Raw genomic sequence first — 15050 nt, forward strand, 5'->3', positions numbered from 1 at the left:
AATATGTTGCAAATCTAAGGAAACCTGTTTACCACCTATCACTCTCAAACAGATGGACAAACTGAACAAGCCAATCAGGAGATCAAAAAGTATCTCTGGATCTTCATCAATCACTGCCAAAACAACTGGAGTGAATGGTTACCACTTGCAGCCTTCCAGCATAACAACCAAAAACATTCTGCAATGGGGTATTCCCCCTTCGAAGTAAATCATGGACAGCGACTGCATCTAGTTCCCATGATGATTAAGGAAGGCAGTAACCCGGCCACCAGGGAGTTCATTGCTGACATACAGAAAGTACATGAGCAGACAGCAAAAGCTCTGGAAAAGGCAGCAGAAACCATGAAGCAACAATACGATAAACACCAACAGCCAGCAGTGGAGTACCGACCAGGGGACAAGGTCTGGTTAGACTCCACCAATCTACACCTTCCTCACCCAATGAAGAAGTTAGGGGACAAATGAGTTGGGCCTTTCAAGGTCTTATCAAAACATAGCGCATCTGCCTACAAGCTAAAACTACCACCCTCGTGCAAGATCCATGACTGGTTCAATAAAGTGCTCCTAACTCCCTATCAACTGCTGGAGTTTCCAATCCAAATACAGCCCATGGCACCACCCCCAGACCTAATAGACAGACAAGAAGAATATGAGGTTGAAGAAGTGGTAGATCGACAGGAATGCATGACAGGAAGAGGATGTCGATGATGTACTGAAACAGAGTACCTCATCAAATGGAAAGGATACCCCAGAGAGAAGAATTCATGGGTAAATGAAGCTGAACTAGACAATGCAAGGGGGGCAATTGAAGACTTCAAACAAGTCTCATTCATCACTCAACCCTCAGCAGACTGGTGGGAGGACTCAGATGAATCTGACAGCTAGTTGAAAACAGAATTCCATAATGGAATCTGAAATTGACCACCCCCTCATACAAGCCCTCAAAAAATACATGCAACTACCAAGATTATTGCAGTCAGGATGACTGCCTTAACAGGGGGGGTAATATCACAATCTCACTGGATATCTTATCTTATTGCTCCCATTATAATCCTGCTATGCTAATATTCCAACCTTGATCGCATCATGCTATGCTGGTACCATGTGTTGTCCACACCGCTACAGACTCTTGTACTATACATAGCATGACCCAAACTGTATATAAGTAGCTCAACTGCAGGTCCTAAACCTCAGTCTCAAACTAAAGTTTATTCACCCGATAACTTGGCTAGAACTCACTCTCAAATACTAAGCATGCATGCTCCCTGAGAACAAACCTATGAGCAACTCATATGTGCCTGACCAAAGTGCGAGTCACATGTAGTTGTTTGATCTTGTTTGTTCAATCAGTCACTAACACCTTAGGCTGCACATTATTCAGCAAGCTTTTACTCAGAAGACCTTGTTTTGACTAAATCTCACTGTCAGCTACTTACCAGTGTTTTTTACTTATATATATTCTTGCTTTATTGTATTCTTTCTTATAATAAATATAATAGCAAATTTCTAGACTATTCACCTGGCAGATATATCAGTAGATGTTGGATTTATAATACAATTTTTACATTTTCACTATATTATATAGTGAGTAATAGATTTAATAGCTACTTAACTTGAAAATAGTACTTTAAAGCTACTACACAATGTATGTTCACCTCAAATAAAAACAATATCACAGTCTTTAGTAACATTCAGATGTTTTAATCTCCATGCTTCTTTATCAGCCATTTTAAATACTGACACTTTCTCAAACTGTTTAGTAGATGGCACTCTATGTCCAATAGCCCAATGTTGCACTGAACACTCAAGATCCAGCTCATGATTCAGCCGAGTACCAAGTAGTACATATGTGTTTTCAGGTATAAGATAATTGTGAGATGCAATGATTTTAAATGTATGTTCTTTCTCTTTTTTATCTTTAACAATCAGCTTTCCATATCGATTAACTATTTCCTCATCTTGCACAGCTAACCCCTGCACAAACCCCTTTTCAATACAGGGTCCATAGCGCCAGTCCACATCCCATTTTTCATCCCACCAAACACACATCTCATTTGAGACATCTGCAGGTGGAAAATATGTCATAATCTGGTCCCATGTTGGTCTTCCATTTTACATCTGAATTTCCTGGCTCAGGATACCAGAAGAACAATTCTCCTCAGCTTTTCCATAGCCATTACATTGACTAGTGCTGTCCATGCATCTTCCACAGACTGATTTTCATAGTATGCTGGTATTTTCTCTGACCAACAAAGGAATGATAGTCCTGCAATTTTATCTATAGAATTTGTTGATTTTCGCTTTTGCATCTCAGCAAGAATTGTGAAAAGATTACCCCATGATCTTCCTGTTGGTGACCACATGATATTATGCACTAACTCAAGCTCTTTTTGAAACTGCATCAGTATTTCTCCTTTATAGTCTTGGCTCCCATGCACTGGACACACATGTAGAGGTCCAGAAGGCATATCTCCAGCAATAATCCTTTTTAATCCAATCTCCTGTAGTGTCCATGCACGCTGAAACCAACACCGCTCACTTTCAAAGTCACCCTCCTTCAAACTGAAAGGCAGCCCAAGCCCACTCAGGTAAATTACCACTATTGTGTAATCATACACATTTCCAATAGTTGGTACATCCAGCTTCCACTCATCTGTACGCAGCTTCTCTTTCAGCTGATCTAAGCTACTGTTCTGCCTTAAGCAGAGCACATCCAACCACACATACTCAGCTTCCAGGTTTAACATCTCAATGCGAATGAGATGAAGATCAGCACTCTTTGGCATTGGCACAGGCCACTCCTTCCCATTAATAGGAGTATACACTGCAATCCGATTCTCCTCATCCAACCATGCATGTGATATGGGCAGAGGTCTTTTTTTAGCAATCCATGATGGCACTACACGATTGCTGTAAAGATCCCAGACACATCGAGGTGGCATGTATGGATCAACAATTTTGCCATCAACAACTGCCTTTTGTCTTCTTTCTTTATCCTTCTCTTCCTGCATGTGTAGTGTATCTTGAATAGTGCTCCAGTCATTGGTAAACCACACTGAGCGAAGATAGCTATATGCAGTCCCAAAGTCATAGTTATTTGAGATATACTCTTCAAGGATAGAAGAGAGAGATGGAATGTTCAAAGTGTATGTTGTTCCAAGAGTGGCATTGATTTTATCTAAGATGCCCTGAGTACCAAGGATAGCACAGGGAGTGTCAGCAAGGGAGGATGATATCACAGGTTTTCCACCAGCATAAGCCAACTGCAATGGAACCTTGATTGATGATTCATCCTTGTCAGTCTCAGTCAAAGCAGTGATGATGGTATCATTGGGCTGGCTCTTTTTAGGAGCAGGTCCTATTAGAGCACGAGGTGCTGACTTAGGATCTTCATTTGGCAGGCCATAAGCTGCCCGTCGAAATGACCCAGTCATATTAGGCACAAACAATGGCTTTGTGATGAGCAAGGGTTCTCTCAGTGGAGCATTGTGAGGTCCTAAAAATGATAATTATGAGAAGGATTCTGGATGCCAGCTGGTTGGCACATCTGACATTGTTAGGACAGGACACATACCTTTTAAAACAGATCTGGAATTCAGCTCTATCCCATCCTGATCAGCACCAGATTCTTGTTCACAAGATAGATCTTTTGCCAAAAAAACAGATTTCAAGCCATTCCAAATCAACTTCATACTCTTCAAAGGCGATTGGAAGAGAAATTTGGATATTCCTAATGTGGCTGGACTGAGGAATTGCCACAAAGGTAGATGAAAGATACATACTGTTTCCCATGTTCACCTAGTTAAGTGTCAGTAAGATGTAGATGTGCAGCACAACAGGTAGATGATTCCAAAAGACAAGTTCCAATGCTCCTTGCTCTGGCAAAGTCGTCGAGGTGTGTAATCAAGAGGGTAAGAAGCAGATGACAGCCTCTATGGTCTGGCTTAAATACATGGGCATCTGCGAGTGCCAAGAACAACACATGAGGTGATCGGCCACAGCTGAATTACATACAGCGGCATAGCCCGATCAACTTGAACTTAGATGTGTCGATATTTTTCAATAAGGACAGTGAATGTGTTGAATGCATATGGAATGAATCGATTTCCCAGCTCCAACGCTCGATACACAGTTGTGCACCGAGATATAGTAGTATTCGCCCACTACACATCTCATTTCCTCTCCATCTTAAGCGCCAATGCTGTCGTACATGTGATGGGGAGGTGGTCGTAATGATGGAGGTATTTAATGTTACACATCAGCAGACATAGAACATCAAAGCGCATCGATGATCTCACCTCTCAAAACCGTTCACTCGGAATAAAACAGCCCACAGGTTTTGCCTACCCTTTACATTATCAACAGAAGATGAACTAACCCACCAACGGTCCAAGCACAAGCACAAAGATTCCGCGGCTGATAACGACTCAGTTAGACCATTCTCCAATCATCTCATAGTTAGCTAATGATGGAGACTCACAAATAGCCGCTTGTTCAATTCACTTCCCTGTTTCCAGATGTGAATGATAGGACAACGAATGGACGAGCTTTGACCCGTCCTGCAGACAGCTCTTGTTCTATCAACCGAGACCGAGTACGAACTCTGAGAGCTTTGAATGACCTGTACCAGTGATGGCCAACATCGGAGTATGGCAGTACATCACTTAAGATGCTATGAAAGAGAGGTTATTAATAAATACCAATGGCAGAAATACGCAGTGCAGAAGCTGTGTGACAAAGATCAATATCATCGACAGCGACAGCGACATCAATCGACACCCTCACCCTTTCACAATCTCACAGGCAAAACATCCAGGGTTCAGAAAGATCCGAGCTTTGCGACAGCAGTGCTGCGAACGACGCTAGTTCTGAATGCTTTGTTCCCGGTCATAGTTGTTCGGAGACAAATGCAAGAGTGAGGATGGAGGTCACAGAGAAGGCAACCATGCTATATGACCATGGCTTCGTTGACCCGTTCTCTTGGTTTGTGTGAAAGGAAGCGATATGTTCGCTGGCGCCTATCAGCGAAGTCCCATATCCTGGTATGAAGATTGTGAAGGGATAATACACCATGGTGAGGAGCGTCAAGGTAGAAAAGGGCTGTCGTAAAGTTCTTCTCAATCAATACATAACTTTTGAATTTCGTAAAAGAATTTCTTAGCTACAGTAAGAAGCCGCAATACCCGGCTGGCATATATTGCATGAATGACGATGAGCCATGAAAGCAAGAAAAACGACGCACTTAGCAAGCCCCGGTTTCCTTCGAAATGAAGATGACAGCCAAGAGCATCCCCTGGAAAGTTTACACTCTCGGAAAATATGCTAGACACTGGTAGATGCTAGGCAAATTGCGAGTCTTTTGGCAACTAGGAGGGTCTTATCAGTAATAAATAAAATGTGACGTACTGAGCCTGGGAATGTTCTTCGCTTGACACTTTCCCTCTCCATCCATCTACAACTTCACCTTCAAGCAACGTCCAACAATATGCTTTACCACCATGGATAGCATCCAAGATTTCGAGACCGTCCTTTAATAGGTTCACCGACCTGAGGCCCTCTCCCAGCCTCTTATTTTCTTCGCGTTCAACACCAAGTTCCAATCGCAGACAGCGGAATGTTGCGTTGTGTTGCGGCACGTACAGTTGATATGTAGCGGCACACGGTGCGTATCAGGCTCTTGTTGCGCCTTCGACCACGTACTGACGCCAGACCATTATCTAAAGAATACAGACCTGAAGGTCACCCATCGTTCGCTTTTGTCACTGCTCGTCTTTACTATGCGTCATTTTGGAAAGGCAGACAAGACCCAGTGACGAGCCTAGTGGACCATTGGGCTCATCTACAAATCTTCTTTTTTTTTCCCGTTAAGCATATGGCCCAGTTCCAGACCGCTTCTCTGATTGCGAAGCTCAAATCGTACCCTGTGGCCCCACACGGAACGGACTAAGTTTGGCCCTCACCAACATGATAATCCATCGATGAGCGACTTCAAGCCGACTATCGAGACCTCTGAGTATCATGTCGAAGAGCGTCGTCCTGGATTCCTTGGAAAGATTTTGAAGGCAAAACCTGAGCACGCGTTGTTGGATGACCTGGCACGTATGAACGAGACTGTGTTAGATCCGGTGGTCGTTAAGAGGATTGAGCGAAGGGTTGACTTGCTGGTCATTCCTGCATTGGCTGTTTGTTACGTGGTGAGTCCGCCTAATTGTTTATTCTCAGTCATTCAAACATTTGGCGCTCTAGTTTTACTATATGTATGCGGTGTATACGATTGTGAAATTCCACCACTGACCAGGTTTACGCAGGGATAAGACGACGGTTTCATACGCTGCGATCTTCGGGAGTGAGTCGCCGTTGTTCACTTCGTTATAATCCTCTCATTTTCGTCGACTACAGTCAAGGAAGATCTAGCCCTAGGGAAAACGGAATACGTACGCGTGTTCGTTCCGCGTTGTTTAACTGGTCTCACCGCGCAGTAAATGCCAACAGCAATGGCTTTCAAGTATCTTCTACTGTGCGCATGAACCTTCTATATTCTTCTCCGTGAACTCATCGATCCTTTAGTTGGTTGGTTGTTCTGGGCTTTCCCGACCAATCTGCTCATGCAGAAATTTCCTATCGCAAAATACCTCGCTGTCAACGTGGGTTCACTACTGCCTTGTCTTTTAGAACTCACTGTGACGTTGAGATTCCTGGCAGATTTTCTTCTGGGGCGTGCTTCTTATGGCGCAAGCAGCAGCGAAGGACTTCAAAGACATGATGATCCTGCGCATTCTCTCCGGTGCGGCAGGGTCTACCGCTGACCCTGCCTTCGTTCTGATCACCGGGCTGTGGTACACGCGTAGCCAGCAACCCATCCGAATCGGACTCTGGTATAGCGCGAATGGTATTGGTATCGCCCTCGGTGGGTTATTGGGATATGCCATTGGACATGTACGTGGGTTCTCGATCCTCCAGAATCATAGGATGGTTGTCTTGATGCGCTTCTCCTCAGATCAAGGGTGCTCTTCCATCGTGGCGCTACGAATTTCTTATCATCGGAGCGCTCTGCTCGTTTTGGGCGATCGTCATGTTCACGTTTGTTCCTGATTCTCCGTATTACAAGTCGCGGTGGTTCAAGGATGAGGATCGGCTCGTAGTCCTGAGTCGTAAGAGGCATGATCAAGCTGGTGCTGATACTCACAGGTCCGTACTTTATTGATAATGCTGGTGATAACGGTCTGAGCGCACTTTAGAGTGAAGCCTGATCAAATCGTCGAAGCGTTCTGCGATCCCAAGATCTATCTCTTCTTCCTGCTCGGGTTTTCTTCAAACATCCCGAACGTATGTCTCTTGATTGTGCCGGGACTTCATGGAAGCTAATGGTACCCTCTAGGGCGGAATTTCGAACTTGTAAGACTCACGTGGGCTTAGATAGTCCATCCGATTCTTATCTTCCTCTCCCAGTGGAACGCTCATCATACAAGGTTTCGGTTTTGACATACTCGAGACGACTTTGATGCAGATCCCTTACGGTTTCTTCATCTGCTTTTGGTACGTTCATCGGTGATATTCCATATCGAGTGCTCAAACACGCACAGTATCCTATTTGCTGTGTGGCTTAACACCAAAGCACCGAAGAATAGCAGAACCCTCCTTATGATCGTTTTTCTCTTGCCTAATATAATTGGGAGCTGTGTAAGGTCATCAAACCAGCGTAAGCTAGTCTGCTGATCTGATCCTTGGATTTAGATGATGGCTTGGGGTCCCGCGACCTCAAAGCCTACGCGCCTGATTGGTTACTGGTTAACTGGGTCGTATAACGCTACGTTCGTCCTCGGACTGTCACTCGTGTCCGGAAACGTCGGCGGTCAAACGAAGAAAGGTGGAACTCTATGATGTATGCGGGCTTTGGTTCTTTCTCACTTTGTTTATTCTAGCTATCGCCAATGCGGCTGTCTTCCTAGGTCTATGTACAGGGTATGTAGACAACACCGTTAAAGGCATATATGTGGCTAAACCACCGGTGATACCTAGAAACATTGTCGGACCCTTTCTCTTCAAGACTTCAGAGGCACCAAAATACACTACCGGCATTGTAGGTATGCTCGTCGCCAACATCGTTGAAGTCTTCGTTATTCTAGCTTTGGGGACCCTGTTCTTGACGTCGAATAAGCGGAGAGACCGAGAGATGGCGGAAGGAGGAGTCAAGTGCACAGCGATGGTGGATGATATAACGGATTTTGCGAATCCTGCGTTTAGGTATGTAGCGTAGGGTTGTAGGTTCTTTCTTTTTCAAGTGTTGGAAATTGACTGATGATGTTACAGTGAGATGGATGTAGGCTATCATTGCTGTGTGGTTATGGGTACAGTACGTTCTATACAATCTTAATCCTTTTGGGTGAATGCCGACACATTGCTGTAAAGTTTTGGGCACTGACGCTTAGGAACGTCTTAGCTCGCACTGAAACAGCTCCGCGACCACCCAGCCTCTGTCGCGCCACGGTCCGTCGACACCCTCAAATACCATTCTGCGATAAGCGTGAATCTTCAACACCATGCGACCTACTTAGTAAGTAGGGGGTGTGGTGTGGTGTACGTGTTCGGGATTCGGCCCGACGACCGGGTCCAGCGTAACACGCTTTCAGCTACTAACGGCAACAGGACTACAACCATATGAGTCTAACGAGACCGTCCTCTGTTATCGATCGCTTTCCCTACTTACCAATTGAAATCGTCGCGCTCATTATCGAGGAGATATGGGCTCTTCCTTTGAGTAAAAAGGAGCGTCATTTCTTCATGAGGGCCTCACTTCGCGTCTGTCGAATATGGATGCTCACTTTCCTGCGGATCTCATTAACATATCTGCATATCATCTCATATGCTTACTACAAGTACATCGTACTCCTTCAAACCGATCCCACTTGCACTTCTAGCACCGTCACGGATTCAGACGGTGCACAGCTGTCTCTGGGCGCTTATTTCTGTCGATACTGTCGTTCCCTCACTGTCTCCGTCCAAGACACTCTATTCTACGGCTTCCCTCTAATATTCACAAATCTATCCCATATCCGACATATAACACTCCTCTACCACAATGTCAGCCAACAAATGCCTTTCGCCTACATCAGCCGGTTCAACACCCTCTTCCCCCCTAGAACTATCGATTCCCTAGAAATGCGATTCACATACGACGTCCAAGACGCCGATTACTCTGCCCGTTTCCGGTATCTCTACCACTCGAAAGAGTTCTACTACCCCCCAATGTTCTACTCCCCAGCAGTCAACCACGGAGGTGTTTTACAATCCAAATCCCTCATCTTGCCGTATATCCGCCATTTGACTATCAACGGCGCCAACCCGGCGTTGGTGCTCCTGGTCAAGTGTATATGCCCAGCTCTAGAGAGCTTCGAGACGGATGGAGACCCGGTGGTGCTTGAATTGGGATTCGACGCTGCGAACGTCCGTCCGCCGCCTGAAACACCTGAAGAGCAGTTCTGGGCCGATAACAAGTATACGAGCTGGGACGAACTGCCGGAGTGGATAAAGGAACTGGAACCGCAACATGTGGAGGAGGAAGTGGTAACGGAGTACGTAGATTCCGACAGTGACACGCCGCTTCCGTGGCCAGGGCCGGTTCGCAGAGAACCAATTAATCTCTGGGCCGATGCGATCAACTTGTGGAGGCTCATTTGGGATGTAAGATGTCTAGCCGGGGTGTGGTGAGAGAGAGAAGGGTTATCGTGTTCGAATTCTCAGGATCTGGCTGAACCATTGCCTCCGGTGCGAAGGGAAGCCCTTCTCCCACAAATCCCGGTCAATGAGATGGTGCCTCCACGGAGCGTTCCTCTTCCGTCGCAGCATAGCGAGCTCGTAGGCGAGATACGGAGGGAGAGGCAGTCGTGGTGGCGCCTGGACGTGGTGGGCCTTGAGTGCAAAGACGCGGCAGAACCAGCACATGTTGAAATGTGGGGCCATGGTCACCCTAGCTTAGGCTAGTAATAAAGCGCGTCGGAAAGGAGACACAGACCACCTGATAAGATGAAAATGTCAATTATCTTGTCCCAAACGTCGACGAGTTGGTAACGCACTCGATCACGGATGGCCGCGTTCCCGAATCCTTCCGTGGCTCCACTTTCCTGGTCTTCCATCCTCCGTGTGAACTGTATTGCTGTCTTCGGGGGTGCGCAGAGGTGTGAAGATTGGACTTCTTCAAGTAGGAGGGGTGTTAACTCTGATATCAAATCCCCTGAGGCGCTGGAACATTTGTTATATTGTAGCGCCACATGACATGAATTTGAGAATGGGAGGTACAGCGTCCAGGAACGCTGAGAAGGACCAGGGTAAAGAGACAACGAGTAATTGGTATAACGAGTCGGAGTCGAGGAGGTGGTTTTGAGGAGAGAGAGCCATTGTGTGACTGGAGTGTCACAACTGGCCCTAAATTGGAATTGGCCCGAAAGCCGAAAATACTGGCGAATACCGAGTTAATGCATATTTCGTCTCAGGGATTCGATGAAATTAGAGATGTAACAGATGCTCGTAATATGAACATGGAATCGAATTAGAAGAGTAATACACACAGTACGAATAAATCGGGTGCGACTCTGAAACGGTACGTGGTAGCCAGGCTGGCTCAAAGAGTAGCGTAGCTTGTAATGAATGCCTATCAGACGTAATAGTCCTGCACCGTCAGGTTCTTGACCTGGAACATCGCATCCGGGTTATTCTCAGCAATACGTGTCGCCTTCCGGTCATGCACATTCTTCACTCTCGCACGAACATACTCTAAAGACACACCCATGAGTACTTTGCCAACAAAACTTGTGCAGACGCATCATGCACCATACCCACTGACCGAATCCTCAGTGACCTTTGTTTCATTTTCAGTCATCAACTCTTCGCGGAAGAGCACAGGACTCGGAGCGGGGACCATCGGTACGTCATTACCCGGTCGTGCAAAGTAGAAGAGCCCGAGACGTTCAAGATGCGTTTGGTCGGGAGGTGGACGGACGACACGGTGGATGGTACTCTTTATGTATCCCTAAATCGATGCAATGATGAGTTTATAGATCATGGGAGTGAAATTGTTCCACCGTTCACCTTGGTTAGGAATGACAGTGTGTCGGCAGCGTTGCAGGTTATGCCCCCTGGGACATACTTGACCCATTTCCACTCGTTATTGGGATCCTTGACTTGGAGGCTGAGAATGGAGTCAATACATATAGGCACTAACAAAGAGTTGAACTTACGCTGCAACGGGCTGCGAGAAGAGAAGGGTAAGAGAGCCTGTTATGAACTTTAAATTCCGCTTTCATGGTCATAAAACAGAGAAAATATACCAAAGTCTATATTGTCCATATCAGCATAGTACGAAGCGGCCTACGAAACCAGCCTACCTGTATGTCCAGCAGTCCATTGGTCTGAAATCTTCTTATCATCTTCAACTGTCCGAGGATAGTAAATCATCTACCCAGATATGTTACCAGTGAACAAGCCACTGAAGAACCAACATAGCGAAGATGATCTTCTGACGGCGCCTCATAACTATGACGATCGACAAAGTAATTCTCCGGCAGTTCCAATATTATCGCGAACAGGACAAACAGTTTCCGGATGACGTCGTCCCATACTCTCCGATGGAACTTGGCAATCTCGTCGTGATAAGATTTGATGAGCTGATGCTGAGGGATGCTAGCATAGTCTGACGTGAACTTGGGCACATTCAGCTGAAGTAGAGCATAACGTGAATGGTCAAAACAAGATGAGGAACGAGAAACCCACCATTTCCATATTCTCTTTAACATCCGTACGACTGATGAACCGCGTTGGCTCTCTGTACCCAAAGTAGCTAACCGAACAATCAATAAATAAAACCATGAGATAACAACAATAGAGGACTCACTTCCCAACCGAGAAATCACAAGCGAACTTCCTCTTCTCCTCAAGCGGGAGCTTGAAGAACGTATTCCCAATAGCAAGCTGGCGGTCCAGCTCCTCCTGGGTGAAACCACTACCCACTATGGTCCAAAAACCCCAGTGTTTCACTGCATCTTTGAGTTCAGCCGCGAGGTCGTGTTTACCGTTGGGTTCTTCGAATTTGGAGAGGTCGATGATGGCGAGCGGGGCCCAGTCGAGGGATGCTTGTGTTGGTGGGGGAATTGGGTATGGTTCTAGTGGGGGTTTCTGGTGGATTGGAGCAGGCATTGGGAGATGGGCTACCAAGCTGGTTCGTGTACATTTTTAAATGGGTGAGAAAAAGACGATAGTCTCGTGCTCAGAAGGGACCTGAGGCAAGCCCGAGAAACGAGATGAGGTGATAGTTGCACCATTTTCCTGCCGTTTTAGTTATCGTCCAGGAATAGCTGCACCCAGTGGTCACTGGCCATGGGATGACGATGGCGCAAAAGGAATCGTCGATGATGTTAGGTTTCCATGGAGAAGCTCGTTGAGACCTGCTGATAAGACTCGAGAAAATTTAACGGAGATGCAATATGTAGACGCTGAGAGTCTTTGTAGACTCATCGTGGCGGTAAGAGACTGAGTGAGGAGGAACCGGATGAGGAAGGATAGCAATCACGTGGATCTGACGCGCAAGGTTCAAATTGAAATTGAAACTGAGACTTCAGCTTCTTTTATCCTGACCGGCGCTGTTACGGAAACTAAGGCAATGTTCCTTCCTTGGCCGCGGCCCCCCATTATCCTGCTATCCCACTGGGAATTCCGACATCTACTTACATTTCTTGTCGACATGAAAAGCATCCCAAATAAGGCCAACGTCTTTTCATCAGAAGCTTCTTCGCGGCGAAGCCATACACTTACCCCCAGCAATTTCTCCACTCCGCATTTCATAATGGGTTTCGACATGAGCTCGTCTTCTGAGCTCCAAATGATGAGGCGTATAAAAGTCCTTCCTTGCGGGAACAGATCCCTTTGAGGTGTACCCTCGTTTATCATTTTCCTGGGAATGGATCCTGCAGAAGGGAATATCGATAGCGAAAAAGTATCCCATGGGCCTGATGCGCCTTTGTCCTTATCTGATGAAGAACTCAAGAAAGTCCAACGGCGGATTGGTACGTATCTACTCAACTTGAAATCACCCTCGCCTTGGCTGACCTCTTCAATGATAATAGACATTCGCATCATCCCATGGTTATGCATAACCTATCTAGTCATGCGCATCGACATCAACAATATCTCCAACGCTGCTATCATCAACATTGAACAAGGACATGGGATCAAGAAACAACTGCACCTGAGTACGCAAGATTGGAATTGGGTCGTTTCGTGTTTCTTCTATCCCTATGCTGCTTTTGAGCCGGTATCCACGCTCCTGATGAAACGGACGACGTGGGTGTCTTCACCTAGTGAGGATACGTCGTCTGACAGCCTTGCTAATAGACCGAGCTTCTGGATCGGGCGAATCATGATAACATGGGGTATCATCGTCATGTGCATCGCGTCCGTGCAAACCTACGATGGTCTCATAACTTGCCGAGTCCGTACGTGCGTTTCTTGTTTCACCCGAGTATCATTCTGAGCACTTCCAGTCTTGGGTGCCGCCGAAGCGGGGTACTACCCCTGCGTGATATACTACCTCGCTTTCTGGTTTAGACCAGAAGAGCTGGCTCTCCGAGTCGCTGCGTTCTACTCGTTCGGCCAGGTCAGCGGTTTTGTGGGAGGTTTCCTAGCATTTGCGATTTCGTATGCGGATGGGGTTCTAGCGGGATGGAGGTGGCTCTTTATTATCGGCAAGTGTGCGTTCATTTCCCTTTTACCTTTTTCCTGACGCTGAGCAGAGGGTATACCGGCCATCCTAATGGGGGTGACGACTCTCTTCATACTCCCCGATTTTCCGCAGACAGCTACATTCTTGACTGAGCGCGAACGAGCGACGGTAATCGATCGGTTGTCTAGAGATGCTCCTTCGAAGGAGGGAAAGACTTGGGATAAGGGTGAGGTGTGGAGGCTCTTTGCGGACCCGACGTTCTGGACGTTCTCTGCGGTGTGGTTTTGCCATGCTGTGGGAGGATTCGGGTTGTCGTATGTCCTGCCTACAGTGATATACGAGCTTGGTAGGTGTTCTGTTGTTCCCGGCAGCGAAGTATTGGAATCTGTTGTAGGGTTTACAACGACGGCGCTGAGCAACGTCCTCTCTATGCCCCCATCTCTGAGCACATTCGTGTTGCTGAATACGCTGGGATGGCTCATCCAGAAACGTTTTTGGAACCCCTTCCGGATAGCTATAGGACGTGCGCAGTTGGTTCTCTGTCCATATGTAACCGACTGACCACCTGGCGGTGCTAGTGGAATTTACTAATATCATCTGCTGTATAATACTTCTCACCGTAAAAGTGAGTCGCTCTCAACGGCCACGATAACCTTTTCTAACCGGACTCTAGGTAGCTGTGGTGCGTTACCTGGCACTGTTGGTAGCAACAGCGACTGCTGGGTCGGTATATGCCGTGCTCTGGCCAAACCGTGTTGAAGCTGCGCGGGGAACATCAGCCGCTGGGATGGCAATAGGGATTACCAACGCCATTGCACAGTTCTCTGGTATCCTTGGGCCGCAGGTCTTTTCTGGTTAGTCGCGTCTTTTGATTCTGAAGGTACCCTCCAAGTTGACATGCTGCTGCCTAGGTATATACGGACCGTCGTACAGGGTCTCGTTTTCTGTCTGTGTGGGCCTTTTGGCGGGTGCAGTGGTGTCGATTGGGGCGTCTGCTGTGTTGTTGCGCCGATTGTGGGGAGATGGGAGGACTGGCAGTGGTAGTATCTCATCAAAGGGGAATATTGACGAAGTGAAGTAAATCAAATTCCTATATTTGGTGCAGAACTCGAATTCTCTAGAGGCAAAAATGTCGAGAAGGATGTTTTTTGCGAGGCAAAAGATAGCTTGAGGCATCTTTACCAGACTTGTGCACGGGAAGTAACAGCGGGAAGGACCTTGAAATCGAAACGCGAAATTTCAATAAGATATACTAAAGCCTCGAAGACGAGGCTCTTCCACCACAATACCGATGAGAACCGCCTCGAAGACGCCCGAGCCCCTCCAATGTGCCCAGTTC

General features: G+C 46.7%; 4 protein-coding genes across 4 annotated transcripts; 2 read left to right on the forward strand and 2 right to left on the reverse strand.

Annotated features, from left to right (window-relative positions):
* Positions 1 to 1473: 1473 nt before the first annotated feature.
* Positions 1474 to 3911, reverse strand: EV420DRAFT_1525669 (uncharacterized protein). Its single transcript, XM_060472385.1, is given in 3 exon segments — positions 1474 to 2088; positions 2117 to 2131; positions 2151 to 3911. 3 exon segments carry the CDS (start codon positions 3432 to 3434, stop codon positions 1657 to 1659), a joined length of 1731 nt encoding a protein of 576 aa, XP_060334184.1. The 5' UTR covers positions 3435 to 3911; the 3' UTR covers positions 1474 to 1656.
* Positions 3912 to 5835: 1924 nt separating this feature from the next.
* Positions 5836 to 8535, forward strand: EV420DRAFT_1525690 (MFS general substrate transporter). The gene is given in 18 exon segments (XM_060472386.1): positions 5836 to 6190; positions 6214 to 6216; positions 6246 to 6257; positions 6309 to 6346; positions 6400 to 6434; positions 6493 to 6517; positions 6568 to 6644; positions 6703 to 6936; positions 6998 to 7188; positions 7239 to 7326; positions 7379 to 7395; positions 7450 to 7533; positions 7569 to 7570; positions 7583 to 7680; positions 7735 to 7867; positions 7923 to 7962; positions 8020 to 8258; positions 8315 to 8535. The coding sequence occupies 17 exon segments, from the start codon at positions 5979 to 5981 to the stop codon at positions 8255 to 8257; spliced, it is 1527 nt and encodes a 508-aa protein (XP_060334185.1). The 5' UTR covers positions 5836 to 5978; the 3' UTR covers position 8258; positions 8315 to 8535.
* A 2116-nt stretch (positions 8536 to 10651) lies between these two features.
* EV420DRAFT_1761765 (gibberellin 2-oxidase) lies at positions 10652 to 12541 on the reverse strand (the record flags this gene model as incomplete). Its single annotated transcript, XM_060480675.1, has 9 exons — positions 11888 to 12541; positions 11767 to 11833; positions 11492 to 11711; positions 11382 to 11429; positions 11325 to 11330; positions 11235 to 11271; positions 11086 to 11185; positions 10828 to 11026; positions 10652 to 10770 (listed from the first exon to the last, which is right to left on the reverse strand). Exons 1-9 carry the CDS (start codon positions 12187 to 12189, stop codon positions 10652 to 10654), a joined length of 1098 nt encoding a protein of 365 aa, XP_060334186.1. The 5' UTR covers positions 12190 to 12541.
* A 564-nt stretch (positions 12542 to 13105) lies between these two features.
* EV420DRAFT_1304677 (high-affinity nicotinic acid transporter) lies at positions 13106 to 14928 on the forward strand (the record flags this gene model as incomplete). The annotated part of the gene is made up of 8 exons (XM_060468461.1): positions 13106 to 13332; positions 13384 to 13484; positions 13533 to 13739; positions 13779 to 14057; positions 14106 to 14234; positions 14290 to 14340; positions 14389 to 14565; positions 14623 to 14928. The coding sequence occupies 8 exons, from the start codon at positions 13106 to 13108 to the stop codon at positions 14790 to 14792; spliced, it is 1341 nt and encodes a 446-aa protein (XP_060334187.1). The 3' UTR covers positions 14793 to 14928.
* Between the last annotated feature and the right edge of the window lie 122 nt (positions 14929 to 15050).

Source organism: Desarmillaria tabescens (genome assembly GCF_030435595.1).
Source record: "Desarmillaria tabescens strain CCBAS 213 chromosome Unknown EV420scaffold_9, whole genome shotgun sequence".
Taxonomy (NCBI): Eukaryota; Fungi; Basidiomycota; class Agaricomycetes; order Agaricales; family Physalacriaceae; genus Desarmillaria; species Desarmillaria tabescens.

Bases quoted from the DNA above. Each gene is read 5' to 3' on its own strand.
- EV420DRAFT_1525690 (XM_060472386.1), top strand. From the start codon at position 5,979: ATGAGCGACTTCAAGCCGACTATCGAGACCTCTGAGTATCATGTCGAA. The intron at 6,937-6,997 runs GTACGTGGGTTC...GCTTCTCCTCAG, and splicing joins TGGGATATGCCATTGGACAT to ATCAAGGGTGCTCTTCCATC. The intron at 7,963-8,019 runs GTATGTAGACAA...GGTGATACCTAG, and splicing joins TTCCTAGGTCTATGTACAGG to AAACATTGTCGGACCCTTTC.
- EV420DRAFT_1525669 (XM_060472385.1), bottom strand. From the start codon at position 3,434: ATGACTGGGTCATTTCGACGGGCAGCTTATGGCCTGCCAAATGAAGAT.